Source organism: Ciconia boyciana, chromosome 4, assembly GCF_034638445.1.
Source record: "Ciconia boyciana chromosome 4, ASM3463844v1, whole genome shotgun sequence".
Lineage (NCBI taxonomy): Eukaryota > Metazoa > Chordata > Aves > Ciconiiformes > Ciconiidae > Ciconia > Ciconia boyciana.
In genome coordinates, this window is record NC_132937.1 from 16,498,668 (window position 1) to 16,513,335 (window position 14,668).

A 14,668-nucleotide genomic window follows, 5' to 3' on the forward strand; every position below is an offset into this window, starting at 1 on the left:
TATGCACTCTGTAAGAATATTTACCTGTGTATGTTGTAGCTGTTAAGAGGGATTAAGAGGGTTAGACATTGATGGGACACAAGAAAGGAAGAGATCACTGTTTATTCCACTTTCAAATATACATGTTCTTAATTTGAAGTGCAGCTCTTGACGTAGTTCTTACATTATTTATTATTATTAGATACCAAGTCCTTCTCAGCATATTTATTTTGTTAAATTATATATCTGAAATTAAATACAGCCTCTTGCCAGCATTAATGTTCTTCTGCCTATTCTTACAATTATTATTGATAAGAGGTGACTTTCAAGTTAACAGGATGTGGATCAATAACACAGCCATTATTCTGTTACCCGAGTGCTTTTTGGCAAGCTTAGCTCAAGGGCAAATCATGTTTCCTCCAAAGAGTGGGATGCCAAATCCTCAGCCTGCAGACTGCTGCCAAAGGTGGTGTGGCGGTGTGCTCCCCCCAGCTCCCCAGCTCCCTGCACAAGCAGTAACCATCAGTGGGAGTCATCCTGATAGCTGCATCCAGTTATCCTGGACCTTGAGGACAAATGGCAACAAAGTAGCCATTGGCTGCTTTGAAGCAAGGATCTAAACCTCTTGCTGATATGCAAATATGACCATAAGTCAATCATCTTACTCCTTAAATAGTGGACAGCCCAGGGCCCTTTGAGCTCTCCTGCACGGCAGCGGGCTGCACGCCAGGATCTCCCCTTGGGCAGGGACGCCTCTCAAGGTTACTCCTCGAGGTTGAGAGATTCCTTGCCGCAACAGATCCTCGGTAAGTGACTAACAGCATGCTAAACTTTGAAATCTTAGCTAAGTGATATAAAGGATTGACTGCGCACATATAATCCTTTAGATATAAACCGTTGACCAAGTCTGGGACTAGGACTGGATCTAGCCGCACCTAGACTCCTCTCTGAGAAGGAGTTTAGAAAGCAAGGGGATCCTTTCCGAACCTCATGACTCAACGGGAGGGTCTCCCTGACAGTTTTGTCTGACCCTGTCCTCTATGCAGTAAATAATCAAGTGTGCCTCGCCATCGAATCTTGTTAAAACACTGTCGCATTGAACTTTGTTAACTCCCTATTCTGTATCAATAAACTATATTTTTACTTCTCTCTTACGAGTGAAGTGCACTCTCACTCCATCCGCGACAGGTGGTGTTTGTGCCAATGGTGTGCTTGGCTAGCATCTGAAAAACTGCCCCAAAATTGTACACTCATGGACAATTGAAATCAGTAAGCGTGGTGGTTTTTGGAGGTGCACAGAGGGGTGCCTCCTGTGCTTATTTTTGAGTGGCTGGAGGGTTTCTGCTGCTTTCGTTTCTGCTCTTTTCTCCTGCTCTCTGATGCTCTTCTCTTCATTCTCAGGTAGTAGATCCGGTTGGCTTCTGAGTAGGTGACTTTGCAGAGGGGGATTTTGTAGATGGCTGGGTTGTCTGAATTTATCAGCAAAAAGAGAAGTGTGGAGAAGCAGAAAGGCCAGGTGCAGAGTGGCAGCCCAAGCTGGGAGGGGAAAGGACAGACAGATAGGTGCATTTTGATACTTCTTTTTGTATGTTCCCTTTGCTAACTTCTGCCTGTTGCTAAATTCTTAGATTTGAGAAGCTGGGCAAGCCTGCACTTTCCCTGAGGACAGTGTGACACAGGACATGCCTTCCTGAGCCCCCCCATACAGGATCCCCCATTCGGATCCAGAGGAGGATGCCCAGATGCAGGAGCCTACATGGTGGGGGCTACATGTGAGCTAGGTTCCTGCTGGTCACTGGAGGACTGGGAAGCTCCTCTGCTACCAAATGTCAATTCATCTGCTCACACAGAGGTATCTATCTAGTTTATCAATCAGAAATGTACAGGGCTACGTAAGGCATCCCACATTGGAGACCTCAGTCTTTTTGGACATGCAGCTGTTGGCCAGAATGGCACTTGGCACCGATATTGAAGCAACTGAATCAGGGTCCAGAGCTCTGCTGACTGTAGTGAAAGCCAAGACACGCAGCTCACACAGAGACATTTACATTCTGTAATAAATGAGCTAAATCCTACCCTCACTGTCCTGTAAAATGTCATGTACTGAGAGTACTATTCACACATATTGACTGTTCTCAATGCCCATGTGTTACTGGCATTGCATCCAACCCTCAGTCCTGCTCTGTGACCCCACCTCTTGACCTGACTTGAGGTCTGCCAAAAACAAGATCACAAGAAGAAAAAGTAAATGTTCTTTTTTTCTGATGCATCCCAAAAGCAGGTGTGCTTAACAAAGCAACCCATCTGCAGGGACCTACACAGTACTGAGTGGATGCCGGATGAATACATTTAATGCATGAACTTGCTAGTTCTAAATTTTTTTTCTTTTAACTTACTAAATCAATTTTATTAAAATATGGGTTTGCTTTAATCTCTCAGATCTTAAAGAAAAAACAAAGCTTGGCATTTCTGGCTTCACCTCTTTCTTGATCTGTCCCGATACAACCATTTTGTATTTAAGAGAAGAGTCTGCTCCCCATTTTAGTTCCCATATCCACATCAAACTTAAATAATATCTGAGGGTAGGGTGGGAGAAAGATCTCAGAAGAAGCAAGGAAAAATTTAGACCATTGGGAATTGTCCAAAAATATTGCCTGCAACTAAGTGTCGCATCTCAAACCGCTCACTGTTGCTGGAATTTGCATATACATGCACAATCCTGCTGTGGATGACATGCCGCAAAGTCTTTGAAATCTTACTATCAGCTGCAGAGTCTGCAAGTGCACAATTCAACTGACAGAGAATCTGTACAAGACCTGCCATTGGCTGCAGCATTCTCATTTCAATGTTGTCAAAACTGGCGTGGAGAATTTTGGGGCATTTCCTTAGCATTTTATCATAACAAATCAAAATACAGTTAAAACAAACAAACCAAAACCCCATTAAAAAACCCTCAAACTTACCACAGATAGGGCATTAGCAAGAGCTGCTCCAGAGTAGGCACAAAACAATGCTGAGAAAAGAAGACCAAAGACAGCTCAAGATGAGGAAAATCTTGCTCATCTCTCCAAAGAAATTATCAGAAATAGTAATATTGTCCAAATGCACGGTAAAGTATCCTGACAGCTACCTGATGTGAAGATTAATGTTATAATTCAACAATTAGTTAAAATGCCCCAATGCTGCATCTGGCCATGTGGACTACTGGCCATGTGGCCCTGTAGAGATGGATGGTGAATTAAGATTGTGGTTTTTGTCAAGAGCAAGTGATTGGTGGTATTTCTTTTATCTTTAATTTCTTTTTAATTGGCACAACTTGACCTGTGTGCAGTGGGGGATTACAGCAATCCCCCTGTACCTGGCACAACTTGACCTGTGTGCAGTGGGGGATTACAGCAATCCCCCTGTACCTGGCACTGGTGAGAGCACACCTCGAATACTGTGTTCAGTTTTGGGCCCCTCACTACAAGGACATTGAGGTGCTGGAGCATGTCCAAAGAAGAGCAACAAAGCTGGTGAAGGGTCTGTAGAGCAAGTCTTATGAAGAGTGGCTGAGGGAACTGGGGTTGTTTAGTCTGGAGAAAAGGAGGCTCAGGGGAGACCTTATCGCTCTCTACAACTACCTGAAAGGAGGTTGTAGAGAGGTGGGGGTCAGTCTCTTCTCCCAAGTAACAAGCAATAGAACAAGAGGAAATGGCCTCAAGTTGCGTCAGGAGAGGTTTAGACTGGATATTAGGGAAAATGTCTTCACTGAAAGGGTTGTCAAGCATTGGACCAGGCTGCCCAGGGAAGTGGTTGAGTCACCATCCCTGGAGGTATTTAAAGGGCATGTAGATGTGGTGCTTAGGGACATGGTTTAGTGGTGGACTTGGTAGTGTTAGGTTAATGGTTGGACTTGATGATCTTAAGGGTCTTTTCCAACCTAAATGATTCTATGATTTTATTCTATGATTCTATGAAATTCTCCACCAGTGTCTGTCCTGTGACTTCAAACCACAAGCAGTTAGCAGTGGACCTTCTTGCCCCAGGATGTCAGAGGTGCCAAAGCAGAAGATAAGGCACCCAAGATCAAAGGCAAGGAAGGAAAAGCTACGGAGCAATCCAGAAACTGTTCTCAGGACCAAAAACTACTGAAATGCAAATGGTTGGACGCTGGGTGAATCTTCATGGTAATTTTATATATGCTACACTGTTCTTAAACTCTTCCCATAGAGTCTGGTTTTGGCTGCTGTTGGAGATGGGATCTTTGGGTAGATGGATTTTAAACTGACCTTGTGCAACAGCTCTCTTCTTATGACACACTTCCTCTAATGATACATACAGTTATGAAAAGGCTGCTTCTGTGAATCTCTTGAGTTGCTAATTTCTTAAACTTCTGCTCATGGCATAGCTTGTGCTCCTTTCACAAACAGTACTTCCACCCTTTCTAGATGTTTTTAGGTTATCAGGGCCTAAAGGCCCTTCTCTCTGCGCTTGCAGCTTGCACATCCAAGCTCAGCTCTGATGTCATCACAGAAATAACTCTTGCATAGTACCTAGTTTTGCAGCAGAGTGGTAGCCCAATGTTGACTCTAAACCTGTAGTACTCATAGACTGCCTGGCTGCATAAGTTTTTGTCTTCCCTTTATGTAGAAGATACATACCACAGGCAAGTGCCAGCAAATGAGTCTGCCAGGTCAAGGCATAGAACATGTCCCCAATCGCAATGCACGTGAGTGTGCAGTTGTAATTGTCTAAGCCAAGGTAGATGCTGTCAAAGGGTGATGCAATGCTCAGTGCTGCAAGACAAAAGACAGGGCTGTGAGGTCAGGTATGAGAGGTATCTGCAGCAGGACCCGTCACTTGCTTGGAATCCTTCGTCTCTTCCCTATGACATCTAGACAAATTTAACCATGCTCACACTTGCATAACATGCACATGCAGAAAAAGGATGAAATCAAATGAAGCTCATTATTTTTGAGCTCTGATAATGTCCCTAGGGTTGGAATTTGGCCAGTCTCAAAGGTTTATTTCAAGCAAAACTTTCTGTGTATGCACTGAATGTGTTGTAGTTAGTCACCCAGATGACCAGATGGAGGATCCAGCCAGAGTGTAGGAGGACCTTCTCACCTGGGTGTCCTTCTTGCAGAAAGCTGTGCTCACATGTACTGTTTAAACCTCATACGTACCCTGATCTTGAATATCAGAGGTACAGCTGAGTGTCTTTTGTGGGAGTAAGCAGGGTTTTCCGTCTCTTCCTAGTAACCTTTGCTAGATGTGGTCTAGATACTAGATGTGCTCACTCCATCATTGCTGTGGAAATTCTCCACTGGACTGGGAACTGAGGGTCTGCTCCAAACCTGACCTCACATGTACTTCTGCAGGATTTCACAGGCTTCATGAGCACCAGTAAAAAGAAGAGCACAATGTGTAGTGCACAGACCGCCTTGATGTCACGCTTAAGATTAACACATTTCCTGCTATAATGTCCTCATTTGTCTTCTGTTTCATCGCCATGCTTATCCCCAGATACTTTCCCCTGACCTTTCTCTTCTAGATTAAATGTCAGACCTGTACAAAACTTGCCAAATGCTCTTAACCATACAAATCATGGATAGTTTTGTTTAAAAAAACAAATATAAGGCAGCTCACATCTTGTACAAAGTGCTTGAGAGCACAGAGAACTTATTGTTGGATGACTGTGCCTGTTCCAAGGTTGTTGTCTCAGACTACACTTATTCCATCATAATTTTTTATTACAATCGGTCACATAAGTGGCATTAATCTTGTCTAACTTCAAGGGTCTGATTCATCTCTCTTAATTTAAGATTGTTTCTCTGGTTAGTGGAGAGACAGGCCATTCTGAGTGGCGTTCATTTAGCTATTTTTACAAATCTGCAGCAGGATAGAATGAGCTGCATCCTAGAAAAGTCTGTTTCTTTTCATTGACTGATCAGCTCTGAGGTAGACATCTGCATGTGGTGGTAATTTAAAACACTTGTGGTGGCAAGAGATCAGTTCTGAAACTATTTCTCTAGATTTCTTTATCATCATCTCTGTGGGATTCATTGCATCCAATGGCAGGAGGGTTAAGCAAGGTGGAACAAAGCACCTGCCTGAGTTACAAATCTAATAACAAATTCAAAGCTTAAAGAAAATCTGCTTCTGTTCTTGCCTTCACCATGTTGTGTGACCTTCAGTAAGACCTTCCAAATTTAGAGGCAGTTTCAAAAATGGGAGTGTTGTCCTAAGTATGTCCAAGCCCATGGCACTCTAAAGTCTGGACAGAGTCATATAATGGCTAGCATCAAGATACCCTAGTTAAAAAATTACTTTGGTAAGCATTTCTTACCTGCAAACATCCCCACTGTCGATCCAATTGCAGCATGTAAACAAATAAGTGGGGAGGAGATAAGTAAAGCAACAAGGAAGATGCCTCCAGTCCAGGGGTTTTCACAACCATACACTTGACCAACACCGACTGGGATGGATTGCAAGAGCTGCAGCAGCCAGTAGAAAAGGGCATGTTATTGTATCTCTGTACTCAGAAGGACACAGCAGTTATTTTGTCCAAGCTATTGGTTAGAAAGGAAGGAAGCAACCCTGGCTCTGAGTGGGACTGATGGGTAAATGTGGGCTCTCATGCCTTTCGAACCAGAGTTAGTTCACTGTTTGGTTTGAACTTCATCAGTCCAAGATGGACTTTTTTTTCTTTTGGGATGGTAATATGGTGGATGGGGGGTTGGGGTTTTGTTTGTTTTTTTTTTTTCAGGTGCCTTTAGTGAGGGAGAAAAACGGTAACCTTCCTAGGCAATAGTACTATGGTGAGCCTGGTTGATTTGAGTTTATTATATATTATATGAAGCATATCAGTTACCCTTATGCTGCTTTGGGAAGGTGATCCTCTAGAGCTAGAGCTAGACCTGAGGGGACTGGGTATAAATGAGTTTCTGTCCCTTCGGAATCCTGATGTTTCTTCTGTCTTTTCATATTGTCACTGGCTGTCTTGCTGATGTTCTTTTAACCATATCTGGACAGCGGGAGTGTATATCCAGATGTGCTTCTGTACCGACAGCACTCAAGACTTGTTTTGGGGCAGTCCAATTTTAGGTGAATTGAGAGGTTCAGCAGCTCTTTTCCCTCAGGCTCGATCAGCCTTTCTGCTGGATCAGTCAGGACTTTCCCTAGGGCTTTTATGGCACTGTCCTCTACAGACTGAACTGAGCCATGTATTTCTGTGAATTGCTAGTGGCTGTACATATCATATAGCCATTCTGACCCATGTGAAATTGTTATCCCAAGCTCAATGCCTTCACACTCACCTTTTTAATGAAATAGCATAAACTTGTTGGAGTGAAGCTTACCAGTGGCACATTGATTGCAGACCAGGTGATGTTGGGCACTGATGCTACAGGCTTGATGAGGGTTGTAGGGAAGAAGGGGCTGTGTCCTGTGGCTGCCAAGTACAAAGTCACTGCAATATTGAAGGGCAGAGTGAAAACAGGGAGGTCCCATTTACTGAAGATGATCCCAAAAGCACTGAACAGGTTTGGACTGAGAACAGAAGGAGAAGAGAAACAAATACAACTTGTTCATAACATTTACAGTGGTGAAACAGCCTACCACTTTGGTCATAAGCTCTGGTAAATGCAAGCCAATGCCATTCCTTTTAGAAATATCAGGTAGTGAATATCTTTAATATATTACTCTGCATCAGACAAATAGTTGCAGAATGCTGTTCATCTTTTTGCAACAACTATCACATCCATTCATGGATGGTATAATCTCCACACCCTTCTCTCAGGACACCTGGCTAGTGCGCAAGCACTCTCCTAGCTATGCTGGGCTCAGAAAGACAATGAAGAAATGCATCCAGTACAGCATTTAGGCACAGATGGAGAAAGGCAATCTGGTTTCTTATTTGGTAGAAAACTCTAACAAGAAACAGAAGAGCCAATTTTGGGAATTCCATATGAAGAACTGTGGAGAACTTTAGATGCTCTAAAAAGCTGCCGTCTTGAGGAGGCAAGAGGGAGTTGGAAATTACCTAATTTGTTTTTTTTTGTTGTTTTTGTTTAAATAGTTTGAAGGATATCAGAATATGGTTCTGGAAGAGAAATAAAGCAGACAAGGTGATCAAAGAAGATGGAAAATCTTCCATTAATGGAAAATATTTACTATGTTAGACACTATTTTGGGGGAATGAGGAGTCCTTAGGACATATGGAGCCTAACAGAGCTGTGAAAGGTGTTGTGCCAGGCATGACCCAGACCTTGATGCTCCTGCTTATGTTAGTGAGACTGATGTTACTGTGTGCTGCCCAGGTACTACCCAAAATCATGTGGTATTTTCTGAAAACTGAGCTTCCTTCTTAAGAAACATGATTGACTATATTTAACACATAAAGTATTTGGGGCAAGCCTCAAAATATTTAGAGACCAAACAGTAAAAAGCATGTAAAACTTGAGATACCATGACTTTTCCCAAAGTTCTTGGCTGTAGAACCTGGGATATAAACTTCACCAGATCTGCTTTCCTCAGGACATTTCCAGACTGCCTTATTTCCACTTGAAGTGGGTGTCCTGCATGAATGCCTTTGTGGTAGCATATTGGCAAGATAATATCTGTTTTTTATGGGGCCCAGAAAGCATGTGGAAGAGAGTGAAAGGCCAGGTCATTTCCTGGATGGCAATAGACTGTGTTCTGCTGCTTCCAGCTGAGCTTTCCTGATATAAGTGAGCTGAGCAGTTCTTATGGTCAACCTCCAAGTAGCAGTGGATATTGCACAGTTTACAAAAATTCATTTTAAAGACTTGAATTTTTCAAGAAGCTGCATTTGAGTCCTAGAAAGTCATTAAGCTAGTTCTAATAAAAAACCCCACCCAAATTATTTGGCATTTCAAAAGCAACATCTTGTGTCCTGTTGTGTAGATACTATCAGTGGAAAAAATGCTTTGTTCTCCCTGTATAATCTCAAATGAAGCCTTTTCTTTTATAACAAATTTGGTTCCCAGAGCAGTTTACAGATTTCCTTGCTTGTAGCTGTAGGAAAAAAAAAATCAGCACTTCAGTGAAAATGGTGTCCTAATTTCTGTGCTGAAATACAAAGCTTCTGCCAGTTATACATCTTGTCAGAAAAAAAAGAAATTATTAAAGAAATGCTGACTTCTAAAGCTGAAATTCCAAGTATCAGTTGAAAAAATCACTGAAATGTCTAATTTCAAAATCTCTCAGCTCTAGCCTTGAGTCTTGTGAACTAAAAGAATGAAGAAAAGTTTGAATAAAAAGCCTCAAGGAATTCTGGCAGACAAGACAAACTAAACATTCTTGCAACATGTCCTGGGTTTTGAGAGGTTGTTACAAAATGACCTTTGCAGAGAGTGACTAAAGAAATAAAACAGGAAAAAAATTCTGATTTTAAAAGCAGTGACATGCAATAATGTCTTGCATCTTATCTCTAACAGCGATTAAAATGTGACTCTTGAATTAATTTCAGTTAAGGCTGTTAAATAGATTCTGCAGTGCTGTTAGGGTCCGTATTTAGAAATGGTAAATTTAATCGGAAAGGACATTGTCTGGCATTCAGAGTTACTTGGAGGAATTAATTTTGCTCATGACTGGTTGCATGTCTGAGGGGAGAAAGATTGAATTCAGCCCGAGGGAAAGCACTGGGCCAGTTCAGTGCCTGGATGAGGAAGAACCATTGCAGTGTTGGACACAATGACATCCACCCTGAATGTGTCCTGCTGATGAGGGCCATTTGCAGAGCGTTGAAGTGGGGCTGCTTTGTCCATGTGCTATAATCAGTGTTGTCTGTGCACTTGGCCTCCTACCAATGTGCCTCACAAGCTCTGTGCATCAATGAATGCCTCTTTCCAGTGCTACCGTGGCTGGAGCCGCTGGCATAGAGGGGACTTCCAATGTGTTTAAGCTTTATATAGCAGGACTCATTCTCTGAGAATTATCTCTAGGAGGAGAAGTGGCACTTACCAGGCCATCGATATAATTGCCACAGGAGGAAGAAGCCACCAGTAGTAATCCCCTTTATCAGAGAAGGCGGATATGAGCAGTCCCACCAAGATCCCGTTATAGCCGTGCAGCCCAGCTGCAATAGCTGATCTGTGATGGAAAGAAATGTTTGCAAGGTAGCAAGCTGTGCTGAAGGTGACCTGTCACAGGGACCCACTGAAACACACTTTATAAGTGTCCTGCTCCCAGTGAAGGGAGTGTAGGGGAAGGATGAAAAAGCAGTGAAGTAACTGCCATATTGCATTGCACTGGTGTGTGGAAGGCAGAAGTTTGGAGACTGTTGAATAATGATGACCCAGGGGGTTTCCTGTGACCCAAAGGACCTACATAACTGTGATGATGGCTACCGGAGAGAGATATCTGTCTGCTCTCACAAAGACAGTCAACTATGGGGACAGGCAAGCTCTTCCTGGACCACAGCTCTGTCCTCACATAACTGCTTCCAAACCATCCATAAGGAAAGCCACTCTGCTATCTCTAATGTACTCAAATGTGGGGCTACGACCCATCAGTGGGTTCCTGATACCATAAGGATCAATTTTTATTAAGTGCCTGGACGTGAGGTACCACCTACCTGTCCTGACTGAGGGCCAGCGCAGTTAATGTCGACACAGTCATTCCAGTACAGCCTGTGAGCATCTACCAGGGGCTCTGGATGAAGATCCCCACTAAAATAATCAGCCTGCTGAGAGGGTTGTTGACAAACATCACCTGAGAGGTCCCTCGCAAGATCCAGTCCACCAGCTGGACCATTAGGGGCTTATCTGGAGGAAATCAAATAAAAACGCTGGTGATAAGGCATCATTTCAGCAGGACTCCCTCAAAGCACACTCATCTCTACAGTCGCTTTCTGGCCACAGAACAGAAGCAATGTATCAACAGGACTGTAAAACTGGTCTCTGATTTATTTCTGTCTGAGCATATTTTGCATCTGGCACTTGAAAAGCTAATAGGGATGGACTGGGCACTGCTATAAAGTTCATGGAAGGATTCATAAAAAAGTGGTTTATTTATGATGGTCAAAGAATAGTCTGTCTTGCATGGTAGATTGCTTAAAATTCTGCTATAAATTTAATGAGGAGATAGTCCCTTTTTGGTGCATAATTCAGATGCAGAGAGGAACTTACTTAGGCAAAGACTGAAACTAGTTTGTACATGGATAGGGAAATATGAAAAGGAAACACTTTTGCTGGTTTAGGGACCCAGAACATGGTGATACACTGTGTATAGGACATGGGGTCAAACTCTCAAAGGTGTCTAAAAAAGTACTTTGGAAACCAAAGAACCTAAATTAAGAGAATAGTTATTATAGCTTGGACTGTACTCAGGGGAAAGAAGCATTTCCAAAGGACAAAGAGCCAGTGCTCTTTAGAGAAGACTATTGAACCCAGACAGAGCAAACAGGCACCAAGCTCCGGTACCTCAGGTGAGTGCAGGGGGAAGGTGGGATGTGTGTGGGGCTGAGGGCAGCCTGTCTGAGGGCATCTATGTACAGTGCTCCTAATGATCTCCATGGGGTGAGGAGGGTCTTGTAGCACTGCAATAACTTTTTGCTGCTGGCTCTTCTACTGCAAATTGACTTGAAGTCTTTTTCTGCCACGCTTCTGGGAAAGGTGTAACCATTTCTGTACTGCTGTGCATTATTAAACATGATACAAGGAGAATAAATGAGAAAGAGGGGCTGCTTACATGTACAATATGTTCATGCAATGTGTATATGCAGCTTTCATCTTCTTAAATATTTAAAATTAATTACATTAGTTTAGATTGTTAATTAGACACAGTATAAAGTGCCAGACTACTTTTTGAATCTGGGCAACAACTTATTCCTAAAAACTCCTCTCTTCCCCACTCCCTCCTTTTCCACTTCCCTGTGTTGTATTTACAGTCAAGTCTCAAGTTCTGCTTTCTGATGAGATTAGCTTAAATAGAGGATCTTTGAAGGGCCAGGTACCACTCTGCATCTCTTCAACATCACTGGGAGAGCCCTCCCAAGAGGCTGGAGCACAAGTTGAGGGATGGCTTTGCAAGCATCCCTCAGGCTGTGCATTGATGGGGAACCAGGCAGTTACAACCAGGGAGGAATGAGTTCCTTAGAGAAAAATGACCAGGCTTGTCTGAAATGATTTTTACTAATATTTGGTGTTGAGCTATGAAATATATCAGCAATGCTCATGGTTTTAGACACAAGTATAACTGGAAGTATTCAAATATAACCAGTGGGCAGTGGCCAAAGCTTTTCAGGACATTGAATAAGAAAAGACGTCTACCAAGCATGGACCACCAGAGTAAAGAGAAAGCAGGAGGAGATGTTCCCCTGTGGCTGGGGATCACACTGCCAGCGTGATGAGCTTCCTACTGGATGCATCTCAGCCAACCTCCTCCACCAATGTTAGCCACTGCACAGCCTGGCTGTACATGTCTGTCTCTTATTTCTCTCCTGTTGCTGGAGTTGTACTGCTAAAGAACCTAGTCTTGACAGAGGACCCACAGTCCTACATAGCCTCTCAAAGCCCCAGATCCCTAGTAATTCTGCTTAACACGGACCATCTGCTCATGTATTGTTCCTGTCTGGACAGTAAACCTTTGAGATCAGTACTTGCTTTGTATTTTATAGCAACATAACAGCCACAGTCCTTACTGCTCCCCCAAGGCTGGTAATACAAGAACCTTTGCCCACACAATCAGGAGTCAAGTCCCCATTGCCAGCCCACATGTGGACAAGGAGATGGTTGCTGATCTAAAGTACTTATGAACAAGACTAAATCCCCAGCCCTGACATGTGATTCTGGGCACTGCTATAAGGAATGTGATGCTAATGACACATAACTGATTAAGTGTAAAACACACCTTTTGCCTGTGCTGAATTATGCCTGCAGCCATGGTAATGGCAAGAGGATACAGTGAGATCCCCTTCCTGAGAATAAAATGATTTGGGTTAAAAGGCCAGAATTTTGCAGTGAGCTTGGACTATGCTGCCTCTGCTCTGCCTCAGGGGGTGAAATGGCTCCTCATCTCATGCCCCAGCACTGAAAGTACTGTTGGCAATATAGATGTTCCCAGCTAGCTCTTCCTAGCCAGAGCGCTCCAAACATATCCCTCTGCTTACTTTTCATCCACTCTCCATATTCTTTCATTTCTCCTGTGAGCTACCCAAAAACTTGGTGGATCCGATTTCTGCTTCTCCCCAGCAGGTCCCAGGCTCTTGGCTTCTGCTCTGCATACAACTGTCTCTCACCGGGATGTTCAGCCACAACGATTTCTCCAAGCTCCATCTCTTTTGGGTGGTGAGAAGAGGTAACTGTAAATCACAAAGCCCATGTGTTAGAAAAGCTTTTGTGTTGTGCTCTGGCAACTTTCTGCTGTACTTTAGAGCTCCATGGTGATATCCTTTTTCAAAGATGGGATGTTTAATGGAGAAGGGACTGCCTGAACCACTGCTGAGAGTGGTGTGCGCTGCTGCCCAGGGCAGTGGTGTCTCCTCTTGGGGATGAGGACCAGGAAATGACCCACTGCTGTCATGGAGCTGTGGCACAGAGCTGCAGGGGGAAAGAGGGGTGTAACATAGGTGGCCTGCAGCATCCCACCCTCACTCCAGCTCCTGATGCAGCGTGTGACAAGCTGCTGGTTGGACAGGGGACATAACCTTTGCCAAGTAACCGAGTGGTACCTGCATGCTGTTGCAGCTACCAAGGAGGGAGCCTGCTGATGTTTGGCTAGCAGTGAGCTGGAGGGAAGCAATGCAAATTGCCAGAACAGTAGCAGATAGCAGGAGACAAGAAAATACTGGAGGAGAGGCTGAAGCCTGTATCCCTTTTGATGTTTTGAGCTGATGCATTCATATATCACAGCAAATCTATGGCCTTTCCACGCTCCTCATTCCACATCTTCCTTTGATAGACCATCAAGAGCAAACTGGGGTGGCATCAAAGTATTGCACAGAAATCAGCATCCGCATGTGGCTTTAGACAAAGATAAGCACCTTGGTTCAGGGCTGTGTGCTCTTTAGTTAATGGGTGAATATCCAGGCAGGATTATGGATTTAATAAACTCCTTATTACAGTTGCAGGGCTCTGTTCATTAAAAAGACCATTAAGATATAAACCCTTAAGAGAAAATACACTGCACTGCACCCTAGTGAGCTACACTGCAGGTTACATCTGCAAAAATGCCACCCTGCTTTCTGAGGGAGTCTGTCATCGTCTGGTCTGTGGTTTTGCTCTAATGATTTTGAAGAAGTGTGGCTGGTTTTCTAGGTGTTGCCCAAAAGTGGACTGTGTTGTAAGTGCTTGCCCCGTGTTTCGTGGAATATGGGCACCACCTTCTGGTGGGAGCCTGTTTTTGGTAGCTCAAACAGGCTGGCTGTCAGTGTTGAAGCCTGTAGCGGCTGCAGGACAGGCTGGGAAGGGATGCCTGGCTGGAGGGAAGGCTGTTTTGCAGAGGGGAACACTGACAGGCAGATGGTAAAAATATCTATCTGTGGCTCTGAATGCCCTAATAAGAAGGTCACTGAGCATCAAAAGATGTTTTCCCTTCACCCCTGGCAGCACAATGCATCCCTGCAAATGCATTGCGCAGTGCTTGTTGTCTAGTGCTTTGGCTCTCTCTGCCGGCAGCTCATCCCTACTGCAGCAAGAAGTCTTTCTGATGACCTTCGTGCACAAGCATCAGCCTGCGGCTG

General features: G+C 43.8%; 1 protein-coding gene across 1 annotated transcript; it reads right to left on the reverse strand.

Moving 5' to 3' along the window:
* Positions 1–1,245: 1,245 nt before the first annotated feature.
* Positions 1,246–13,262, reverse strand: LOC140650577 (urea transporter 2-like). Its single transcript, XM_072859093.1, is given in 8 exon segments — positions 1,246–1,515; positions 2,943–2,992; positions 4,623–4,757; positions 6,311–6,458; positions 7,323–7,512; positions 9,949–10,077; positions 10,562–10,751; positions 13,097–13,262. Coding segments are annotated over 8 exon segments (1,278 nt in total).
* Positions 13,263–14,668: the final 1,406 nt, after the last annotated feature.